At 47.7% G+C, this 20,903-nt stretch overlaps 1 protein-coding gene across 1 annotated transcript in view; it reads left to right on the top strand.

Moving 5' to 3' along the window:
• The window catches only part of noc2l (NOC2-like nucleolar associated transcriptional repressor), a 170,326-nt gene extending 152,379 nt beyond the window's left edge, over positions 1–17,947 (top strand). Inside the window, 2 exon segments of the mRNA XM_078238736.1 lie at positions 12,219–12,326; positions 17,204–17,947. Coding sequence (XP_078094862.1) covers positions 12,219–12,326; positions 17,204–17,322 — 227 coding nt within the window. The 3' untranslated portion in view covers positions 17,323–17,947.
• Positions 17,948–20,903: the final 2,956 nt, after the last annotated feature.

Genomic DNA, 20,903 nt, shown 5'->3' with positions numbered 1-20,903 from the left:
TGATAACTCTATCCAGAATGGAGGTGTTAAATATTCAGGAAGAAATGTGTATAGTTCCTTGGTGTAGGGAGGGGGGGAGGGTGGGGGTGCGAGAGGGGAAAGGGGGGGGGGGGTGAGGTAGAAAGGGGGGAGAGGGGGGGGGGGCAGAAATCGGAGTTAGTATTCCAGCAATTTTTCAATTCTAACTGCATGTGACACTTCAGTGCACTAATAAAAAAATAGAAGCTCTCTCCTCCGGTGGTTATTCACTGACAGAATTTGCTTGAATTTCATTGTTCCCCCAATTTCATTATGAAAAATGAACTGGCGTCTCCAATATTTGATTTTGCGGAGGATGATGGACGGAATCCAATTCTGATCTCTCAGGCAAACTTTTATGAATCAGAGATCGTGGTATTTTCAGTGGGGGGGGGGGGGGGGGGGGGGGGTGGTGGAGTTGTTCCTCTCTCTCTCGATGCAGATTCATGGTCAACGTAGAAAGATATATTTTGAAACAATAAAACCAGCATAAAATTAAGGAGATGGAAACGGGGGAGGAATAGAATTCCGGTGCTGGGTGGGCTGAGTGAGTAGATGCTGGTGGTTTTTTTTAGTTCATCGGTGTACCCAATCACTGCGTGAGGCAATATCTAGGCATGGATTTGTTTGAGCATCTTGTTAATCTCCTCCAGGCCGCACGCCAGCCTCTCCCAGCCCGTCATCAAAGCAAACGTTTACTCATCAACTTTGAATCTGATTTACTTCTACACATCCGCGAGACACCTGGCCTCCCAGAAGTACGCAGCTGAGCCTCAGAGCTCAGAATCTGCTTCCTCATGTTCCATCGTGCTGTGCGTGGATCCATCGTTAGTGTTGGGTATTCCCCTTCAGGGACAGCCTTTGGGAATGGGGGTGATACACCGTCACGCTCCACAAGACATGCAATTTGATTTGATTTATTATTGTCACATGTTTTAACGTACAGCGAAAAGTATTGTTCCTTGCGCGCTACACAGACAAAACATACCGTTCATAGAGAAGGAAAGGAGAGGGTGCAGAATGCAGTGTTACAGTCATAGCTCGGGGTGTAGAAAAAGATCAACTTAATACAAAGTAAGTCCATTCAAAAGTCTGACAGCAGCAGGGAAGAAGCTGTTCTTGAGTCGGTTGGTACGTGACCTCAGACTTTTGTATCTTTTCTCGAAGGAAGAATAGAATAGAATAGAATAGAAACCCTACAGTGCAGAAGGAGGCCATTCGGCCCATCGAGTCTGCACCGACCACAATCCCACCCAGACCCTACCCCCACATATTTTACCCTCTAACCTACACATCCCAGGACTCTAAGGGGCAATTTTTTAACCTGGCCAATCAACCTAACCCGCACATTTTTGGACTGTGGGAGGAAACCGGAGCACCCGGAGGAAACCCACGCAGACACAAGGAGAATGTGCAAACTCCACACAGACAGTGACCCGAGCCGGGAATCGAACCCAGGACCCTGGAGCTGTGAAGCAGCAGTGCTAACCACTGTGCTACCGTGCCGGTGGAAGAAGGTGGAAGAGAGAATGTCCGGGGTGCGTGGGGTCCTTGATTATGCTGGCTGCTTTGCCGAGGCAGCGGGAAGTGTAGACAGAGTCAATGGATGGGAGGCTGGTTTGCGTGATGGATTGGGCTACATTCACGACCTTTTGTAGTTTCTTGCGGTCTTGGGCAGAGCAGGTGCCATACCAAGCTGTGATACAACCAGAAAGAATGCTTTCTATGGTGCATCTGTAAAAGTTGGTGAGAGTCGTAGCTGACAACGATATCTCATCATCTGCTTAGTTGCTTTCAAAAGGGAACCAACTCAGTCGACATGCACTGAGTAGAGTTTACAAGTATTGTGTATTTTAACTCATCAGCACAATTGCTCTAAAATGGTTCAATCTTACATGGGCCACCCATTCTGTGAGCAGAAATCTAAATAATGCATCTTTAGGTGTCGGTTAAACCCAATTGTGATCTTCAGTAGGTTAAGGTCAGAAGGAGAATATTCAGCCCATCCAGCCTGTGGTCCCTCTGATAAGAGAGTGGCTGACATGACGCCAGGTGGCACAGTGGTTAGCACTGCTGCCTCACAACGCAAGGAACTGGGGTTCAATTCCAGCCTCGGATCAGTGTCTGTGTGGACTTTGCACGTCGTCGTACCCCGTCTCCCCCCCCTCATGTCTGCGTGGGGGGGTGCTCCGGTTTCCTCCCACACTCCAAAAATGTGCGGGTTAGGTGGATTAGCCATGCTAGATTGTCTCTTAGCGTCAGGGGGATTAGCTCGGGTAAAAAAGTGGGGTGACGGGGTTAGGGTCTGGGTGGGATTAGAGGTTTGCAGCATGGAAACAGGCCCTTCGGTCCAACTTGTCCCTGCCTCCCTTATTTTTTTAAAACCGCTAAGCTAATCCCAATTGCCTGCATTTGGCCCATATCCCTCTATACCCATCGTACCCATATAACTATCTAAACGCTTTTTAAAAGATAAAATTGTACCCGCCTCTACTACTACCTCTGGCAGCTTGTTCCAGACACTCACCACCCTCTGTGTGAAAAAATTGCCCCTCTGGACACTTTTGTATCTCTCCCCTCTCACCTTAAACCCACGCCCTCTAGTTTTAGACTCTCCTACCTTTGGGAAAAGATATTGACTATCTACCTTGTCTACGCCCCTCATTTATTTTATAGATTGTAGTTGGTGCCGGCCCAATGGGCTGAGTGGCCTCCTTCTGCACTGCGCTGTAGGGATTCTATTCTAAGATTCTCTTTCTTTTTCTGTCCAAATATTTATACATCTGTCATATTTAACGTTGCTGTAGATCCTGCTTTTGTGGCAGATTGCAAATCCAAACAACAACGGAAGCATTTCTCCTTAAGTTTAAACCCAGCCCTAAGTACATGTAGCTTTTAAAATAGCGTGGACAGAGTATTGTGTTTATTGATGGTGCAAAGTCTGTGAGACATTCAAATTAACAAGGACTCCATCGCATGGAGAGGAAAGGCATCATTTGGGATTTATTGCACGTTAGTACATTTAAGCTCTTGACCTCACCAGCTCCACTTTGCACCTCGGAACCTGGAAGGAGTTCAATTGCAGCGTAATCCGATTTTTACCTTGTAAGTTAAATCGAGCTCTTTGGATTTGAAACCTGAGTTTGCCCGGGGGATCGCAATTAGAAGCGGTTTAAAGCCTTTCGTTTAATTAAATTACGCTGTCCAGAACTTAGTGATGTGGGTTCTGGTAACAACAGGATGAGAAATGATGACTGTAGCTTGTCCCTTCCTTTTTGACTCTGTTTCTGCGGATAGGTTAATCTGGTGAGTTTGATAGTTATCCAATGAAATATCCAGTATCTTTTATATTTGTCCATCCCAGGCTCCCTATATAAATGGAATCTGATCACATACTTGCTGTCTATCTGGTGTCATTATCACAACATTTACTGGTACAATGAAGACAGTCTTATTTATCACGAAAGAGTGCGCTTTTACTTTGTGTCTGAGAAGTGGAGATGATGGATGAAAATTCTAATGTCATGAGTTTGGCCGTTACTATCTGCAGTACCTCACAGTAAGTGACAGCTATGGCTCACTCGGTAGCGCCACCACCTCTGGGTCAGGGGTTTGTCGATTCAAGGCTCACCCCAGGGACGTGAGTGAGTACACAAATCGACACTGATGCTCCAGTGCAGTACTGAGTGCTGTATTGTCTGATTTTCGCCTGCTTTTTGGCCGAGGCATTGAACAGCGAGCCCCTTTTGCCCCCTCAGGTGGATGGGGCAGATGTGGAAGAAGTGCAGGGGAGTTCTCCCTGGGATCCTGGCCCGATACTTATCCATCATCCAGCATCTGTAAACAATAACTGGTCTTGTTATTTATTTATCAGCGTTACAAGTGGGCCAACATTAACACTGCTTCCACGTCCTTCTGGTAGTGTGGCGAGCAGAATTGCATGCAATACTCCAAATGCGGCCTAATCTATCCTTCCCTATCTCTCAATGGATTGCATAACAATATCAAAGTCTGCTAATCCTTTAATGACCTCTTTAAACTGTAAGTTAAACTGTGAATTCAGAAGCCCCTACTGAGATAATACTTCCTTAAGCTTTTGAAAATTAGCTAAGCATTCAAAGTAAAGTTTATTTATTAGTCACAAGTAGGCTTACATTAACACTGCAATGAAGTTACTCCCTCTCTCCCTCACTTTCTCTCTCTCTCTCTCCCTCACTTTCTCTCTCTCTCTCTCCCTCACTTTCTCTCTCTCTCTCTCCCTCACTTTCTCTCTCTCTCTCGCTCGAGTTACCATGTAGAAGTTATCCTCACTGTTGGTGCAGGTCCCAGGAAGAGTTCTTGCCGCAATAGGATAGGAACGGAGCTTTAGTCTCATTAACATGCTAAGTGGTTCTCGCTGCTCACCCAAGTCCCTCACAGCGTCACCACATTGCAGCCCAAAATTGCACGAGGAAGTAATGCCACTCTCCACCCCCCCCCCCCCCCTCTCAGTGTTACCCATTCTAGTTTTTGAGCAGCAAGATTGGGCAGTTTGGGGGCACCAGTTCACACGAGATGCAAATTTCCTGTGCCCGCCTCTGGGCGGAGGTCAGGGTGGCGCGGCGCGAGCTTGGCTGTGCAGCCGCGGCTCAGTTGTTGGTAGTCCCGTTTCTGAAGCCAGAGGGGTGTGGGTTCAAGCCCGACTCCTGAAACTTTTGAGTGTGAATTCTTGCATTTGGAGAACACTGATTCCTTGAATGCGATGTTACACCAAGAGTCCGCCTGCCCTTTCGGGTGGACATTAGCGATTCTGGAACACTGTCGGAGACGATCGGGGGGGGGGGATCGCCCTGATGCGACGGCCAACATTTATCATTCAACCATAGCCACTAAGACAGTAAATGATCATTATTGGTGTTTGTGAGAGCTTGCTGTGTGCAAATTGGCAGCTACATCCCGACAGTTCAGCAATGAATACACTGCTACTTAACTGGTTGTAAAGCATTTTGGGACGTCCTGATGTGAAAGGGGCTATGTAAATGCAAGTGTTTGTTTCTATGCCATCCTGGCTTGTAGACAAGATATCCGATGCATGGGGTGAGAAACAATACCTTAAATACACAAGAGGTCAGTTTTTATAATTCATTCGAGGGACATGGGCGTCGCTGGCTAGGCCAGCATTTATTGCCCATCCCTAGTTGTCCCTTGAGAAGGTGGTGGTGAGCTGCCATCTTGAATCGCTGCAGTCCATGTGCTGTGGATTGACCCACAATGCAGTTAGGGAGGGAATTCCAGGATTTTGAGCCAGCGACTGTGAAGGAACGGCCGATATATTTCCAAGTCAGGATGGTGAGTGACTTTGAGGGGAACTTGCAGGTGTTAATGTTCCCATGTCTCCATATCCATACATACAGAGCAGAAGGATGCCATTCGGCCCATTGAGCCTGCATCACAGCAATCCCACCCAGGCCGTATCCCCGTAACCCCATGCATTTACCCTCCTAATTCACCCTGACACTAAGGCGCAATCTAGCATAGCCACTCAACCTAACCCTCAGATCTTTGGACACTAAGGGGCAATTTAGCATGGCCACTCAACTAACCCTCACATCTTTGGGATGTGGGAGGAAACTGGAGCACCCGGAGGAAACCCACACAGACATGGGGAGAACGTGCAGACTCCACACAGTGACCCGAAGCTGGAAACAGACCCGGCTCCCTGGCACTGCGAGGCAGCAGTGCTAACCACTGTGTCACCGTCTCTGTTGCCCTTGTCCTTCTAGATGGGAAATGGTAGTGGGTACCGGGCAAAGAACAGAGTATTGGCAGTATCAACTTCCTCCTCACTGTTCAGGGAATGCTCAATATCAGCGTTGAGAATCAGAAACGGGACCAGATTATATCAACGACCCTTACATCAGACTGCAAAGAAAAACTTGAGAGAAGTGTATATTTGCGGCACGGTAGCACAGTGGTTAGCACTGCTGCTTCACAGCTCCAGGGTCCCGGGTTCGATTCCCGGCTCGGGTCACTGTCTGTGTGGAGTTTGCACATTCTCCTCGTGTTTGCGTGGGTTTCCTCCGGGTGCTCCGGTTTCCTCCCACAGTCCAAAGATGTGTGGGTTAGGTTGATTGGCCAGGTTAAAAAATTGCCCCTTAGAGTCCTGGGATGTGTAGGTTAGAGGTATTAGCGGGTAAATATGTGGGGGTAGGGCCTGGGTGGGATTGTGGTCGGTGCAGACTCGATGGGCCGAATGGCCTCCTTCTGCACTGTAGGGTTTCTATGATTTGGAGCTGATTTGTGCAAAGTATTCCAGTGAGAGCCGCAGGAATGAGGCAGTTGGACAAAACGCTTTTAAACATTAGCGCTGGTTCCAAATTGATTGGAGATAATTCACTGGTTTCCTCCAAAGTGTTGGTCAAATTGATTTTCAGGACAAGCATAGAAACTGAGTAAAGGAAGTGACACAGTGGTTAGCACTGCTGCCTCACAGCGCCAGGGACCCGGGATCGATTCCCGGCTTGGGTCACTGTCTGTGTGGAGTCTGCACATTCCCCCCGTGTCTGCATGGGTCTCCTCCGGGTGCTCCGGTTTCCTCCCACACTCCAAAGATGTGTGGGTTAGGTGGATTGGCCATGCCAAATTCATAGAATCCGACAGTGTAGAAAGGCCATTCGGCCCATCAAGTCTGCATCGGCCACAATCCCACCCAGGCCCTATCCCCATAACCCCAAGCATTTACCCTAGCTAGTCCCCCTGACACTAAGGGGCAATTTAGCATGGCCAATCCGCCTAACCCGCACATCTTTGGAGTGTGGGAGAAAACTGGAGCGCCTGGAGCTAATCACTGTGTCCCATGAGACCTAAATTGTCCCTTGGTATCAGGGGGGGACTAACTAGGGTGGATGCATAGGTTGTGGGGTTGGGACCTGGTTGGGATTGTGGTCGGTGCAGACTCGATGGGCCGAATGGCCTCTTTCTGCACTGCAGGGATTCCATGAAAAGAAAGCCACGCTATGACCACATGAAATTCTGTCTTGTTTTGGTAACTTAAGAGATTTTTGATTTTTATTGTGTTATTTTTTTAACAAATATGAGAAAGCCCTGGAGTGTAATAACTTGATCACAGTGTGAGCACGATGTTCGATAATCAGCATGATGTGATTGCAAAGCTCTGACCCATCCTCATCCTGTACCTGCCAAACCTGCTGTGGCACTGGATCATTGATTCCTCCCTAACTAAGCTTAAAGTCCGATCGCATCATAACTTTCCCCAGTCTGCCTTGACCTCCTTTGTCTCAAAATCGAATGCACGTGTCAGACCACTGACTTTAGATCACTGTACAGTGGCTTTGCTGTCAGGGAGGTCTTTGATTTGATCTATTATTGTCACACGTATTAGTATACAGTGAAAAGTATTGTTTCTTGCGCGCTATGCAGACAAAAGTATACCGTTCATAGAGTACATAGGGGAGGAGGAAAGGAGAGAGTGCGGAATGTAGTGTTACGGTCATAGCTAGGGTGTAGAGAAAGATCAACTTGATGCGAGGTAGGTCCATTCAAACGTCTGAATGGACCTACCTTGCAGCAGGAAAGAAGCTGTTCTTGAGTCGGTTGGTACGTGACCTCAAACTTTTGTATCTTTTTCCCGACGAAAGAAGGTGGAAGAGAGAATGTCCTGGGCGCATGGGGTCCTTAATTATACTGCCTGCCTTTCCAGTGTAGACAGTGTCAATGGAAGCGAATATAAGCATTGAATTAATGGAACAACCCGACACTGTCCGGTCTTTAGAACTCTGGTACTGACCCTTTGGCCATTGTTCTACTGTCTTTCTCTCTGGCTCGATGTCAAACCAAACCTGATAACTCTCCAATGCAATGCCTTGGAACTTTAAAAGTGCTAGATAAATGTAAATGGTTGTTAAATTAATGCAGATTGGGGGAGGAGTCAAAGGAGATGAGAGAGGGCTTAGCTAAATGGGAATAACATGCTGTGGCTATCTGGTCGAGCGCAGGTTATGCAGCTAATGTACAACCATTAACAATTTATCTCCAACATTATTTTATTTATTAGTCACAAGTAAAGCTTACATTAACACTGCAATGAAGTAATTGTAAAAAAAAGGATGGCACGGTGGCACAGTGGTCAGCACTGTTGCCTCACAGCGCCAGGGACCTGGGTTCAATCCCTGGCTTGGGTGACTGTGCGGAATTTTCACATTCTCCCCGTGTCTGCGTGGGTTTCCTCCGGGTGCTCCAGTTTCCTCTCTCAGCCCAAAGATGTATGGGTTAGGTTGATTGGCCATATTAAATTGACCCTACTGTCGGGATCGGCGGGGTAAATACGTGGGGTTTCAGGAATAGGGCCTGGGTGGGATTGTGGTCAGCGCAGACTCAGTGGGCCGAATGGCCTCCTTCCGCACTGTAGGGATTCTAAGTCGAAGTTACTGTGAAAATCCCCTTGTCGCCACACTCCGCCGCCTGTCCGGGTTACACTGAGGGAGAATTTAGCACGGCCAATGCACCCTAACCAGCACGTCTTTCGGATTGTGGGAGGAAACTGGAGCGCCCGGAGGAAACCCAAGCAGACACGGGGAGAACGCGCAGACCCCGCACAGACAGTGACCCAGGCCGGGGATCTGAACCCGGGTCCCTGGCGCTGTGAGGCAGCAGTGCTAACCACTGTGCCACCGTGCCACCCCAACATACCTTCCTGTCGGCCGTTTCAGGAGTTTGATGTCTTGACACGAACAATTGCACTGCCAGTCCTATTTCACATCACTGCTTTCTAAGAAGGGAAGTCTTATCAGACGATGAGTTTGCTGAGTCGCCAGTAAGTTTTGGGTGAAGATTTGATTTCAAGTATCTGTCTTGTCTCTTGTGTTGGGGGGGTTAATTCAGCAATGTTTACTTCAGATCCTAAAGCTACCAAACAATTTTCAGTTGGGGTAAAAGCAGAGTAGGGTTTGTCGGAGCCCAGCTTTGAACATCCCTTGGTCAAGATTAGCACAGGCAAATGCACAGTCAAACTCACCATAACCTGCCTCAACAATGCACGTCAGTTGGGCTACATTAATGAGCTGCTCTTATCCTTCATTCCCTGCACCAGTTATCTGTACCTCCTTCTGCTAATTAAAGTATTTCTGTGCTGTACAGCTTAACTCATTAGGAACTAGACTCGCTCACACCATGTTACATAGAAACTAGAAACAGGAGTAGACCATTCGGCCCTTCGAGCCTGCTCCGCCATTCATTTTGATCATGGCCGACCATCGAATTCAATATCCTGATCCCCCTCTTCCTCCCATATCCCTTGATCTTTGATGGAGAATTTCACAGTAACTTCATTGCAGTGTTAATGTAAGCCTTACTTAAGACTAATAAATAAACTTCAAAACTTTAATCCCTTTAGCCCCAAGATATCTCATTTCTTCTTGAAATCAGACAACGTTTTGGCCTCAGCTACTTTCTGTGGTAGTGAATTCCACACATCCATCACCCTCTGGGTGAAGAAATTTCTCCTCACCTCAGTTCTGAAAGGTTTATCCCTTAGGGCGGCACGGTAGCACAGTGGTTAGCACTGCTGCTTCACAGCAAGAAGTTTAACAACACCAGGTTCACAGCTCCAGGGACGTGGGTTCAATTCCTGGCTTGGGTCACTGTCTGTGTGGAGTTTGCATATTCTCCTCGTGTTTGCGTGGGTTTCCTCCGGGTGCGCTGGTTTCCTCCCACAGTCCAAAGATGTGCGGGTTAGGTTGATTGGCCATGCTAAAAAAAAATTGCCCCTTAGTGCCCTGAGATGCATAGGTTAGAGGGATTAGTGGGTAAAATATGTAGGGATATGGGGGTAGGGCCTGGGTGGGATTGTGGTTGGTGCAGACTCAATGGGCCGAATGGCCTCTTTCTGTACTGTAGGGTTTCTATGATAGGTACTGAGTATCCTCAAACTGGACTCCCCCACCATTGGGAACATTCTTTCTGAATCTACCCTGTGTAACCCTGTTGGAATTTCACAAGTTTCTGTGAGATCCGCTCTCACTTTTCTAACTCTTCTGAACCCATACAACCAGCAGATACAGAAGATGTTCATTTTGTCCATCCAGCCTGAATGAGAAACCAATTTCCAACGGTGAAGGGTTAATATTTACCCCCAGTCAAACACAGGGTTCCCTTTTATTAACCTGAGCAACCTTTCCAGATCCTTTGGCACATTTCTTAGTCCTAACCCTGATTTTTGGAAGTGGGGGGTGTGTTTTGGAATAATTGTTTTTGTTGGTTGAGTCTCCTGATAGTTTGGCATGGTGACATCGCTAGTCGATTCGGGAAAGTTTAGTCGATACGCAGAACCCAGAATAGGCTATGCCAAAAAATATACCAAACCCAGAATAGGCTGTGCCAAAACATATACCAAACCCAGAATAGGCTGTACCAAAACATATACCAAATCCAGAAAAGGCTGTGCCAAAAATATACCAAACCCAGAATAGGCCGTGCCAAAACATATACCAAATCCAGAAAAGACTGTGCCAAAAATATACCAAACCCAGAATAGATTGTGCCAAAACATATACCAAACCCAGAATAGGCTGTGCCAAAAATATACCAAACCCAGAATAGGCTGTGCCAAAACCTATACCAAACCCAGAATAGGCTGTGCCAAAACATATACCAAACCCAGAATAGGCTGTGCCAAAACATATACCAAATCCAGAAAAGGCTGTGCCAAAACATATACCAAACCCAGAATAGGCTGTGCCAAAAATATACCAAACCCAGAATAGGCTGTGCCAAAACATATACCAAACCCAGAATAGGCTGTGCCAAAACATATACCAAATCCAGAAAAGACTGTGCCAAAAATATACCAAACCCAGAATAGATTGTGCCAAAACATATACCAAACCCAGAATAGGCTGTGCCAAAAATATACCAAACCCAGAATAGGCTGTGCCAAAACATATACCAAACCCAGAATAGGCTGTGCCAAAACATATACCAAACCCAGAATAGGCTGTGCCAAAAATATACCAAACCCTGAATAGGCTGTGCCAAAACATATACCAAATCCAGAATAGGCTGTGCCAAAACATATACCAAATCCAGAATAGGCTGTGCCAAAACATATACCAAACCCAGAATAGGCTGTGCCAAAACATATACCAAATCCAGAAAAGGCTGTGCCAAAACATATACCAAACCCAGAATAGGCTGTACCAAAACATATACCAAATCCAGAAAAGGCTGTGCCAAAAATATACCAAACCCAGAATAGACTGTGCCAAAACATATACCAAATCCAGAAAAGGCTGTGCCAAAACATATACCAAACCCAGAATAGATTGTGCCAAAACATATACCAAACCCAGAATAGGCTGTGCCAAAAATATACCAAACCCAGAATAGGCTGTGCCAAAACATATACCAAACCCAGAATAGGCTGTGCCAAAACATATACCAAACCCAGAATAGGCTGTGCCAAAACATATACCAAATCCAGAAAAGGCTGTGCCAAAACATATACCAAACCCAGAATAGGCTGTGCCAAAAATATACCAAACCCAGAATAGGCTGTGCCAAAACATATACCAAACCCAGAATAGGCTGTGCCAAAACATATACCAAATCCAGAAAAGGCTGTGCCAAAACATATACCAAACCCAGAATAGATTGTGCCAAAACATATACCAAACCCAGAATAGGCTGTGCCAAAAATATACCAAACCCAGAATAGATTGTGCCAAAACATATACCAAACCTAGAATAGGCTGTGCCAAAAATATACCAAACCCAGAATAGGCTGTGCCAAAACATATACCAAATCCAGAAAAGGCTGTGCCAAAACATATACCAAACCCAGAATAGGCTGTGCCAAAAATATACCAAACCCAGAATAGACTGTGCCAAAACATATACCAAACCCAGAATAGGCTGTGCCAGAAGATATACCAAGCCCAGAACAGGCTGTGCCAAAACATATACTAAATCCAGAATAGGCTGTGCCAGAAAATATACCAAACCCAGAATAGGCGGTATAATCAAGTATTCAGCCGGCCAGCCTATAATCAACCGGGTATCTGTGCTGGACATTTCCTCATAACTCCTGATCAACACTGATTACAACAAAGTGACTTTGATTACTTGATTGGGTTGAGCCCAAGTAGGCTGTACAAAATACTTGGTTCTCTCAATTTTGACATAGACTGTTATCTCTGCTCTTACAGGAGAATCGAAGGACGATAACAAACATTTTATGGAGGACCTGTCTGACATGAGCAGTGAAGAGGAAGAGGAAGGTGATGACTCGTTATCTTTTGAAGATGAATCAGATGGTGGGTATTCCTGGACACGTTTTAAAATGTTCAGCCTTGGCCAGTTAATAATTGTGATGTGGAGATGCCGGCGTTGGACTGGGGTAAACACAGTAAGAAGTTTAACAACACCAGGTTAAAGTCCAACAGGTTTATTTGGTAGCAAAAGCCACACGTGTGGCTTTTGCTACCAAATAAACCTGTTGGACTTTAACCTGGTGTTGTTAAACTTCTTACCCAGTTAATAATTGCCAAGGTTTAAAGCCCTATAAGGGACGGTGAGAGATGAGCGGAGGATATGAAAAGTGGAAACGATCTTCATTACGAGTGTGAAAATAGTCTTTGATGCAATGCCTTTGTAAACAGGTTAGAATACAATCCTTAAAGTGCGGAAGCAAGCCATTCTGCCCATTGAATCTGCACCGACTCTCCGACAGAGCATCTTACCCAGACCCTATCATCCCACATACTTACTCCTCCTAACCTACACACCTTTGGACACTAAGGGGCAATTTAGCATGGCCAATCCACATAACCCACACATCTTTGGACTGTGGGAGGAAACCGGAGCACCCGGAGGAAACCCACACAGATACGGGGAGAATGTGCAACCTCCACATAGATAGTGACCCAAACCGGGAATCGAACCTAGGTCCCTGTCGCTGTGAGGCAGCAGTGCTAACCACTGTGCCACCGTGCCGCCACATACAGGATAATATATTTGTCTACGAGATACCATAACCTGCTCTGATTTTTCTGCCCCCTGTCAGGGTGTATGGAAAACAGAGCAGGTTATGGTATTTTTCAGACTTTGAGACTGACTAACGAACCTGTCATAATTGTTTCTGACCACATGGGTGCAAATGTGAAATGAATCATAGAATCTACAGTACAGGAGACCATTCGACCCATCGAGTCTGCACCAACTACAATCCCACCCAAGCCCCATTCCCGTAATCCCTCATATTTATCCTGCTATTCCCCCTGACACTAAGGGGTAATTTAGCACAGCCAATCAACCTAACCCGCACATCTTTGGACTGTGGGAGGAAACCGGAGCACCCGGAGGAAACCCACGCAGAAACGGGGAGAACGTGCAAACTCCACACAAGGCTGTTACCCGAGGTCGGAATTGAACCCGGGTCCCTGGCGCTGTGAGGCAACAGTGCTAACCACTGTGCCACCGTGCCGCCCAAATTAGTAGAGTTGCGTCCTGGTATTCGAGCTCACTCACGCACACACGCACAACAGTCCTCCCCTCCCCTCCCCCAAAAGACTCTGTGTCGTAACGAGCGATCATTTACACAGTGCAGTCTTTCCCTCCCTCCTCCTCTCCCCCCGCCGCCAACCTCCCAAAGGAGACCAAACTAATAATTTCTGCCAACATGCTAATTGCCTGTTGGGTATAAACTTGAGCCCGTCCTCTGACGATTGGGGGATTTCATTTTTGAGTTTAAAAAAAAAAAATGGGTGGTGAAATTTATCAGGTTTGCCACTTCCTGTTTGGATGCCGCTTTTAGGGCTATATTTAGCAAGAGGTGTCGGTTAGTCAGATTCTCTTATCTGAGTAGCTTGTAGGAGCTGCTGTGTATTTTTCTATCGGTGAGAGCTCGTGTGGGTGTTGCACAGATATATTTGAGACCTTAAGACTTGACAAGTCCTTGAAGATCCATCAAGGGTTGGAAAGAATGGACCTGATCACCAACTGTTGCCTTTTTCATAGAATCCCTACAGTGCAGAAGGAGGCCATTCGGCCCATCGAGTCTGCACCGACCACAATCCCACCCGGGCCCTATCCCCATAACCCCATGCATTTACCCTAGCTAGTCCCCCTGACACTAAAGGGCAATTCACCATGGCCAATGCACCCTAACCCGCACATCTTTGGACTGTGGGAGGAAACCAGAGCACCCGGAGGAAACCCACGCAGACACGGGCAGAATGTGCAGGATCAAACCAAGGCCAGAATCAAACCCGGGTCCCTGGCGCTGTAAGGCAGCAGTGCTAACCACTGTGCCACCCCTGTTGGTTAGGGTGGATTGGGCCGTGCTAAATTCCCCCTCAGTGTTCCCGAACAGGCGCCGGAGTGTGGCGACTAGGGGATTTTCACAGTGACTTCATTGCAGTGTTAATGTAAGCCTACTTGTGAGACTAATAAATAGACTTTACTTGGTCTCGGGAAAGGTGTCCTATAGCTGCAACATGACCTGTGCCAACACCATGTATCTGGGAGTATCCTGAGGAGTTTAGCTCCATGATTCCCCTGCTGCTTGCTGTGTCTGATGAGTAATTAACCTGGCTGATTCATTAAGTTCTTCAGATTCAGTGATTCAGCTGACAAATCACCAATTAAACATTGCAATCTGGCCGGTCCATCGAATATGTGCCAGTGCCGGGGTTGAATAGTAAGACAATTGCCAATTAAATGCTGGAGTGAAACTTCATCATTCTGTGCAGTTAAATGGGAGGTGGAATATGTGTGCGGTAGATAGTGCGAGATAATTATTTTTTAATCCATTTGTGGGACATGGGCATCGCTGACTGGGCCAGCATTTATTGCCCATCCCTAGTTGTCCGAGGGCAGTTGAGAGTCAACCACATTGCTGTGGCTCTGGAGTCACATGTAGGCCAGACCGGGTAAGGACGGCAGATTTCCTTCCCTAAAGAGACATCAGTGAACCAGATGGGTTTTTCCGACAATCGACAATGGTTTCATGGTCATCAGTAGATTCTTAATTCCAGATATTTTTAACTGAATTCAAATTCTGCCATCTGCCATGGTGGGATTCGAACCCAAGTCCTCAGAGCATTAGCTGAGTCCAAAGTCAAAGTTTATTTATTAGTGTCACAAGTGGGTTTACACTAACACTGCAATGCAGTTACTGTGAAAATCCCCTAGTCGCCACACTCCGGCGCCTGTTCGGAGGGAGAATTTAGCATGGCCAATGAACCTAACCAGCAGATCTTTCGGACTGTGGGAGGAAACCGGAGTACCCGGAGGAAACCCACACAGATACGGGGAGAACGTGCAAACTCCACACAGACGGTGACCTAAGCCAGGAGTTCAACCCCGGTCCCTGGCACTGTGAAGCAGCAGTGCTAACCACTGTGCCACCGATTTCCTTCCCTAAAGGACTTTAGTGAACCAGATGAGTTTTTCCAACAGTCAACAATGGTTTCATGGTCATCAGTAGGTTCTTAATTCAAGATATTTTTACTGAATTCAAATTCCTCCATCAGCCATGGCAGGATTCGAACTCCAGGTCCCCAGAGCAAGAGCTGACTTTCTGGATTCATAGTCTAGCGATAATACCACTAGGCCATTGCCTCCCCTCCCCAAGTGTACACGAAGTCAGTATCTCCTCAATAGCCTGGCAGTAAGGGTGTTACACCAGAGCACTGAGGCAGGCAGACCCTCGAGTCCTGGACTTGAGATGGTGGATTTCAGCTGGGCCAAAGGTAAGCTGGGATGATTATCCCCAGCGCCTCACTCTCCTCAAAAGTAGAGAAAAATCAGCTAATTCTCCAGTTCCTGATCTCTATCCGGTTATCCACAGCTAGGTGATCTTGGTGTGCAGACAGTGGGAGCCAGATTGGACACTAAGGCAGCCTGGCATCCAGAATCTTGCACAAACCTGCATCATGAGATGGGCTGGGGGGAGAAATTGGAACGGTACAGTTAGGGGCGGCACGGTGGCACAGTGGGTTAGCACTGCTGCCTCACAGCGCCTGGGACCCAGGTTCCATTCCCGGCTTGGGTCACTGTCTGTGAGCAGTCTGCACGTTCTCCCTGTGTCTGCATGGGTTTCCTCCGGGTGCTTCAGTTTCCTCCCACAGACATAAGATATGCTGGTTAGGTGGATTGGTCGTGCTAAGTTGCCCCTTAGTGTCCAAAGATGTGTAGGTTAGGAGGATTAGCGAGGTAAATACTTGGCGTTACAGGGATAGGGCCTGGGTAAGATGCTCTGTTGGAGAGTCGGTGTAGACTTGATGGGCCAAATGGCCTCCTTCTGCACGGTAGGGATTGGGCGACGTATTACGGTCTTGTTCGTCCCAAAACCATAAAATCCCACCCGAGGTCAACAGATCTTTCCGTGGTCCGCCGCGCTCCGATTCCCGTGGTGGGCAGAAGAGTAAAATTCCAGCCTGTGATTCTATGTGTAGGTTAGATGGATTAGCCATAGGAAATGTGTGGGGTTACGGGGATAGGGTGGGGGGTTGGAGAGGAAGAGGGCCCAGACTCGACGGGCCAAATTTTTTTTTATTATTCATTCGTGGGACATGGGCGTCGCAGCATTTATTGCCCAATCCTGAGGGCAGTTGAGAATCATCCACATTGCTGTGGCTCTGGAGTCACATGTAGGCCAGACCGGGTAAGGATGGCAGATTTCCTTCTCTAAAGGGACATTGGTGAACCAGATGGGTTTTTCCAACAATTGGACAATGGCTTCATGGTCATCAGTAGATTCTTAATTCTAGAGTTTTTTTTATTGAATTCAAATTCCACCATCTGCCGTGGTGGGATTCGAACCCGGGTCCCCAGAATATTAGCTGAGTTTCTGGATTGATAATCTAGTGATAATACCACTAGGCCATCGCCTCTCCTCTGCATTGCAGGGGTTCTATGATTCTCGGCTGGCTTTTTATTCTGTAATCGTTAAGATGGATTCTTATATTAAAGTTTGGGGAACTGGGCTCAAAATTTGAATAGATTTTTTTTGTAACAAAACTTTTTAACTAAGAAGGTAAAGGTTTATAAAGTGCCATCAATATTTTCATCTTCCTTGGTCCTAGTCTGTGAGATCTATGGAGTTGTGCCTAAGTTCTATTAGATCATATCAATCTAAGTGACCTTATTACTTTTCTAATGACCGATTTTTACCTTGAATTCTGAGCAGATGAAGATGAAGGTTCTCCAAAAGCAGCTCCAAAGAAGTTGTCACAGGCTGACTTGAAGGTGCTTGCAGAAGGAGATGAAGATGTCGTTAAAGATTTGGAGTTCTCTGATGAAGACTAATGGTGTAGAGGTGTATGGATCCTGGAGATGCTGCAAGTTCGGTACTTTGTGTTAGCGCCCATTGTTTGGATGACTCTGAACTGCCCAGTCCTCGAAGGAGCACAGAACTCAACGTACAAGAAATCCACTTTTACCAAACACCTTCTAAGGGGGGAAATCTTGCGGAAAAATTGTTAACAAACAAAATGGTGAAACCATTTAGCGGCCATCTCCCTGGATCATCTTCACCCCATGCCTTTCCTTAATTAGACCGATGCAGAACCGAAAAAACCACAACCATTTGATGCATCAAATGGTCATGTGACAGAAATTGGACAAATCGCCACTGGAATCGTGATGAGAATTCCAGATGCTCTTTGTTGGATCAGGAAGAGTTGATGCTAACCCACAGCAAGTTGTCCGTTAACGATATAACTGTGGCCTATCAACCAATCGGGTAAAATCTGGACAGCGAGCCCCGGTCTACAATTTTCAATCTTTTGTCTGTAATTTGAATTTCGGATTGTTCTACATGTCCAGGATGACCTCCTTGCTTCAAGTCTATACCCACCGTGTTATTTCCCAATAATTCTTTAGTTATTTTATATCAAAATAAATCATTGGTGAGACAGTTTTATTTCGCTTACATGGAATTTTGAGTCATCATTGTGACTTGATTTGATTTATTATTGTCACATGTATTGGGATACAGTGAAAAGTATTGTTTCTTGCGCACTATACAAAAGCATACTGTTCATAGAGTCCATAGAGGAGAAGGAAAGGAGAGGATGCAGAATGTAGCGTTACAGTCATAGCGAGGGTGAAGAGAAAGATTGGCTTAATATAAGATAGGTCCATTCAAAAGTCTAATGGCAGCAGGGAAGAAGCTGTTTTTGGGTCAGTTGGTACGTGACCTCAGACTTTTGTATCTTTTTCCCAACGGAAGAAGGTGGAAGAGAGAATGTCCGGGGTGTGTGGAGTCCTGGATTACGCTGACTGCTTTTCCGAGGCAGCGGGAAGTGTAGACAGAGTCAGTGGATGGGAGGCTGGTTTGCGTGATAGACTGGGCTTCGTTCACAACCCTTTGTAGTTTTTTGCGGTCTTGGTCAAAGCAGGAGCCCATACCAAGCTGTGATACATCCAGAAAGGACGCTTTCTATGGTGCATCTGTAAAAATTGATGAGAGTCGTAGCGGACATGACATGGCTTATCGGGACGTCCTTTGTTATGCATGTGACCAAACATGGGCGGCATGGTGGCACAGTGTTTAGTGCTGCTGCCTCACAGCGCCAGGGACCCGGGTTCGATTCTGGCCTCGGGTGACTGTGCGCAGTTTGCACGTTCTCCCTGTGTCTGTGTGAGTTTCCTCCCACAGCCCAAAGATGTGCGGGTTCGATTGATTGGCCATGCTAAAGTTGCCCCTTAGTGTCAAGGGGATTAGCAGTGCAAATATGCGGGGTTATGGGAATAGGGCCTGGGTGGGATTTTGGTCGGTGGAGACTCGATGGGCCAAATGCCTCCTTGATGGCCTGTAGGGATTCTATGGTGAGAGCAGTAGCGCACATGGTTGAGCTAAGACCCATTTAGCAGAGCAAGTATTTGGAGCTAGGGCCGGGTTTGTTGTTCCTTTGTGAGGGAAAAATGGACCAGGATTCCAGCTCCTAATTGCTCTCCAGTATCCTTCGTTGAAAAATTGCATGGTGTAGATCTTCGGTGAGAACAGGCCTCGCTCCGTGAACGGGCCTCGCTCTGTGAACGGGCCTCGCTCCGTGAACGGGCCTCGCTCCGTGAACGGGCCTCGCTCTGTGAACGGGCCTCGCTCCGTGAACGGGCCTCGCTCTGTGAACGGGCCTCGCTCTGTGAACGGGCCTCGCTCCGTGAACGGGCCTCGCTCCGTGAACGGGCCTCGCTCTGTGAACGGGCCTCGCTCTGTGAACGGGCCTCGCTCCGTGAACGGGCCTCGCTCTGTGAACGGGCCTCGCTCCGTGAACGGGCCTCGCTCCGTGAACGGGCCTCGCTCCGTGAACGGGCCTCGCTCCGTGAAGAAGCCTCGCTCCGTGAAGAGGCCTCGCTCCGTGAAGAGGCCTCGCTCCGTGAAGAGGCCTCGCTCCGTGAAGAGGCCTGGCTCCGTGAAGAGGCCTGGCTCCGTGAAGAGGCCTGGCTCCGTGAAGAGGCCTGGCTCCGTGAAGAGGCCTGGCTCCGTGAAGAGGCCTGGCTCCGTGAAGAGGCCTGGCTCCGTGAAGAGGCCTGGCTCCGTGAAGAGGCCTGGCTCCGTGAAGAGGCCTGGCTCCGTGAAGAGGCCTGGCTCTGTGAACAGGCCTGGCTCTGTGAACAGGCCTGGCTCTGTGAACAGGCCTGGCTCTGTGAACAGGCCTGGCTCTGTGAACAGGCCTGGCTCTGTGAACAGGCCTGGCTCTGTGAAGAGGCCTCGCTCCGTGAACAGGCCTCGCTATGTGAACAGAAGTCAGAAGTCATACAGCTTGCTGACATTCGGTCTAGCCTCAAGCACAAGTATTGGCTTCACCGGGTGTGATTCTGGGGACAGGGAGTTGAGGGGAGGGTGGAGATGTGCTATCCCAGCAGGAAGAGAGAGAAAATGGCGGAGGGCTGTGGGAGGGGAATCACCATGGACCTCCTTTATTTGCTTTACCTGTCAGCTGACACTGAAACAACCAGACGCAATCTTAAAATTAGATCATCTCAAAGGTGAAATCTACAGTCGCTCCTTCACTGAATGTATTCATGAGAGAAATTTTAATGGCATCAAGGGTTATGCGGAGAAAGATGGCATTGAGATAGAGGATCAGCCATGATCATATTCAAGCGGGCGGAGCAGGCTCGAAGGGCCAAATGGCCTACTCTGAGGGTGGAATTTTCTGGCCACGCTCACCCCAAGACCCTGCCCAAGGTCATAGAATCATAGAATCCTACAGTGCAGAAGGAGACATTCAGCCAATCAAGTCTGCACTGACCACAATCCCACCCAGGCCCTATCCCCGTAACCCCATGCATTTATCCTAGCTAGTCCCGCTGTCACTAAGGGACAATTTAGCACGGCCAATCAACCTAACCTGTACATCTTTGGACTGTGGGAGGAAACCGGAGCACCCGGAGGAAACCCATGCAGACACGGGGAGAACGTGCAAACTCCACACACAAAGTAACCCAAGCCAGAAATCGAACCCAGGTCCCTGGCACTGTGAGGCAGCAGTGTAACCACTGTGCCACCGTGTCACCCCGCAAAGGACCATGGTCTGTGTCCCGCCCACTACGATTCCAGTGGTGGGCCGGACGGGAAAATTCCACCCTTCTTTTCACACAACGAGATATGGAAACTGGAACACACAAGAACAGGGAGCAGGAGTAGGCCATTCAGCCCCTCGAGCCTGCTCCGCCATTCAACATGATCATGGCTGATCTCGTCTTGGCCCCACCTCCACCTTCCTTTAAATTGAGGGGTGATAGATATAGGACAGATGTCAGAGGTAGGTTCTTCACTCAGAGAGTAGTAAGGGCGTGGAATGCCCTGCCTGCAGCAGTAGTGGACTCGCCAACATTAAGGGCATTTAAATGGCCATTGGATAAACATATGGATGATATTG

This window comes from Mustelus asterias, chromosome 22, assembly GCF_964213995.1.
Source record: "Mustelus asterias chromosome 22, sMusAst1.hap1.1, whole genome shotgun sequence".
Lineage (NCBI taxonomy): Eukaryota > Metazoa > Chordata > Chondrichthyes > Carcharhiniformes > Triakidae > Mustelus > Mustelus asterias.
Note: the sequence above shows the minus strand (reverse complement) of the source record. Positions and strands in the feature narration are given on the sequence as shown.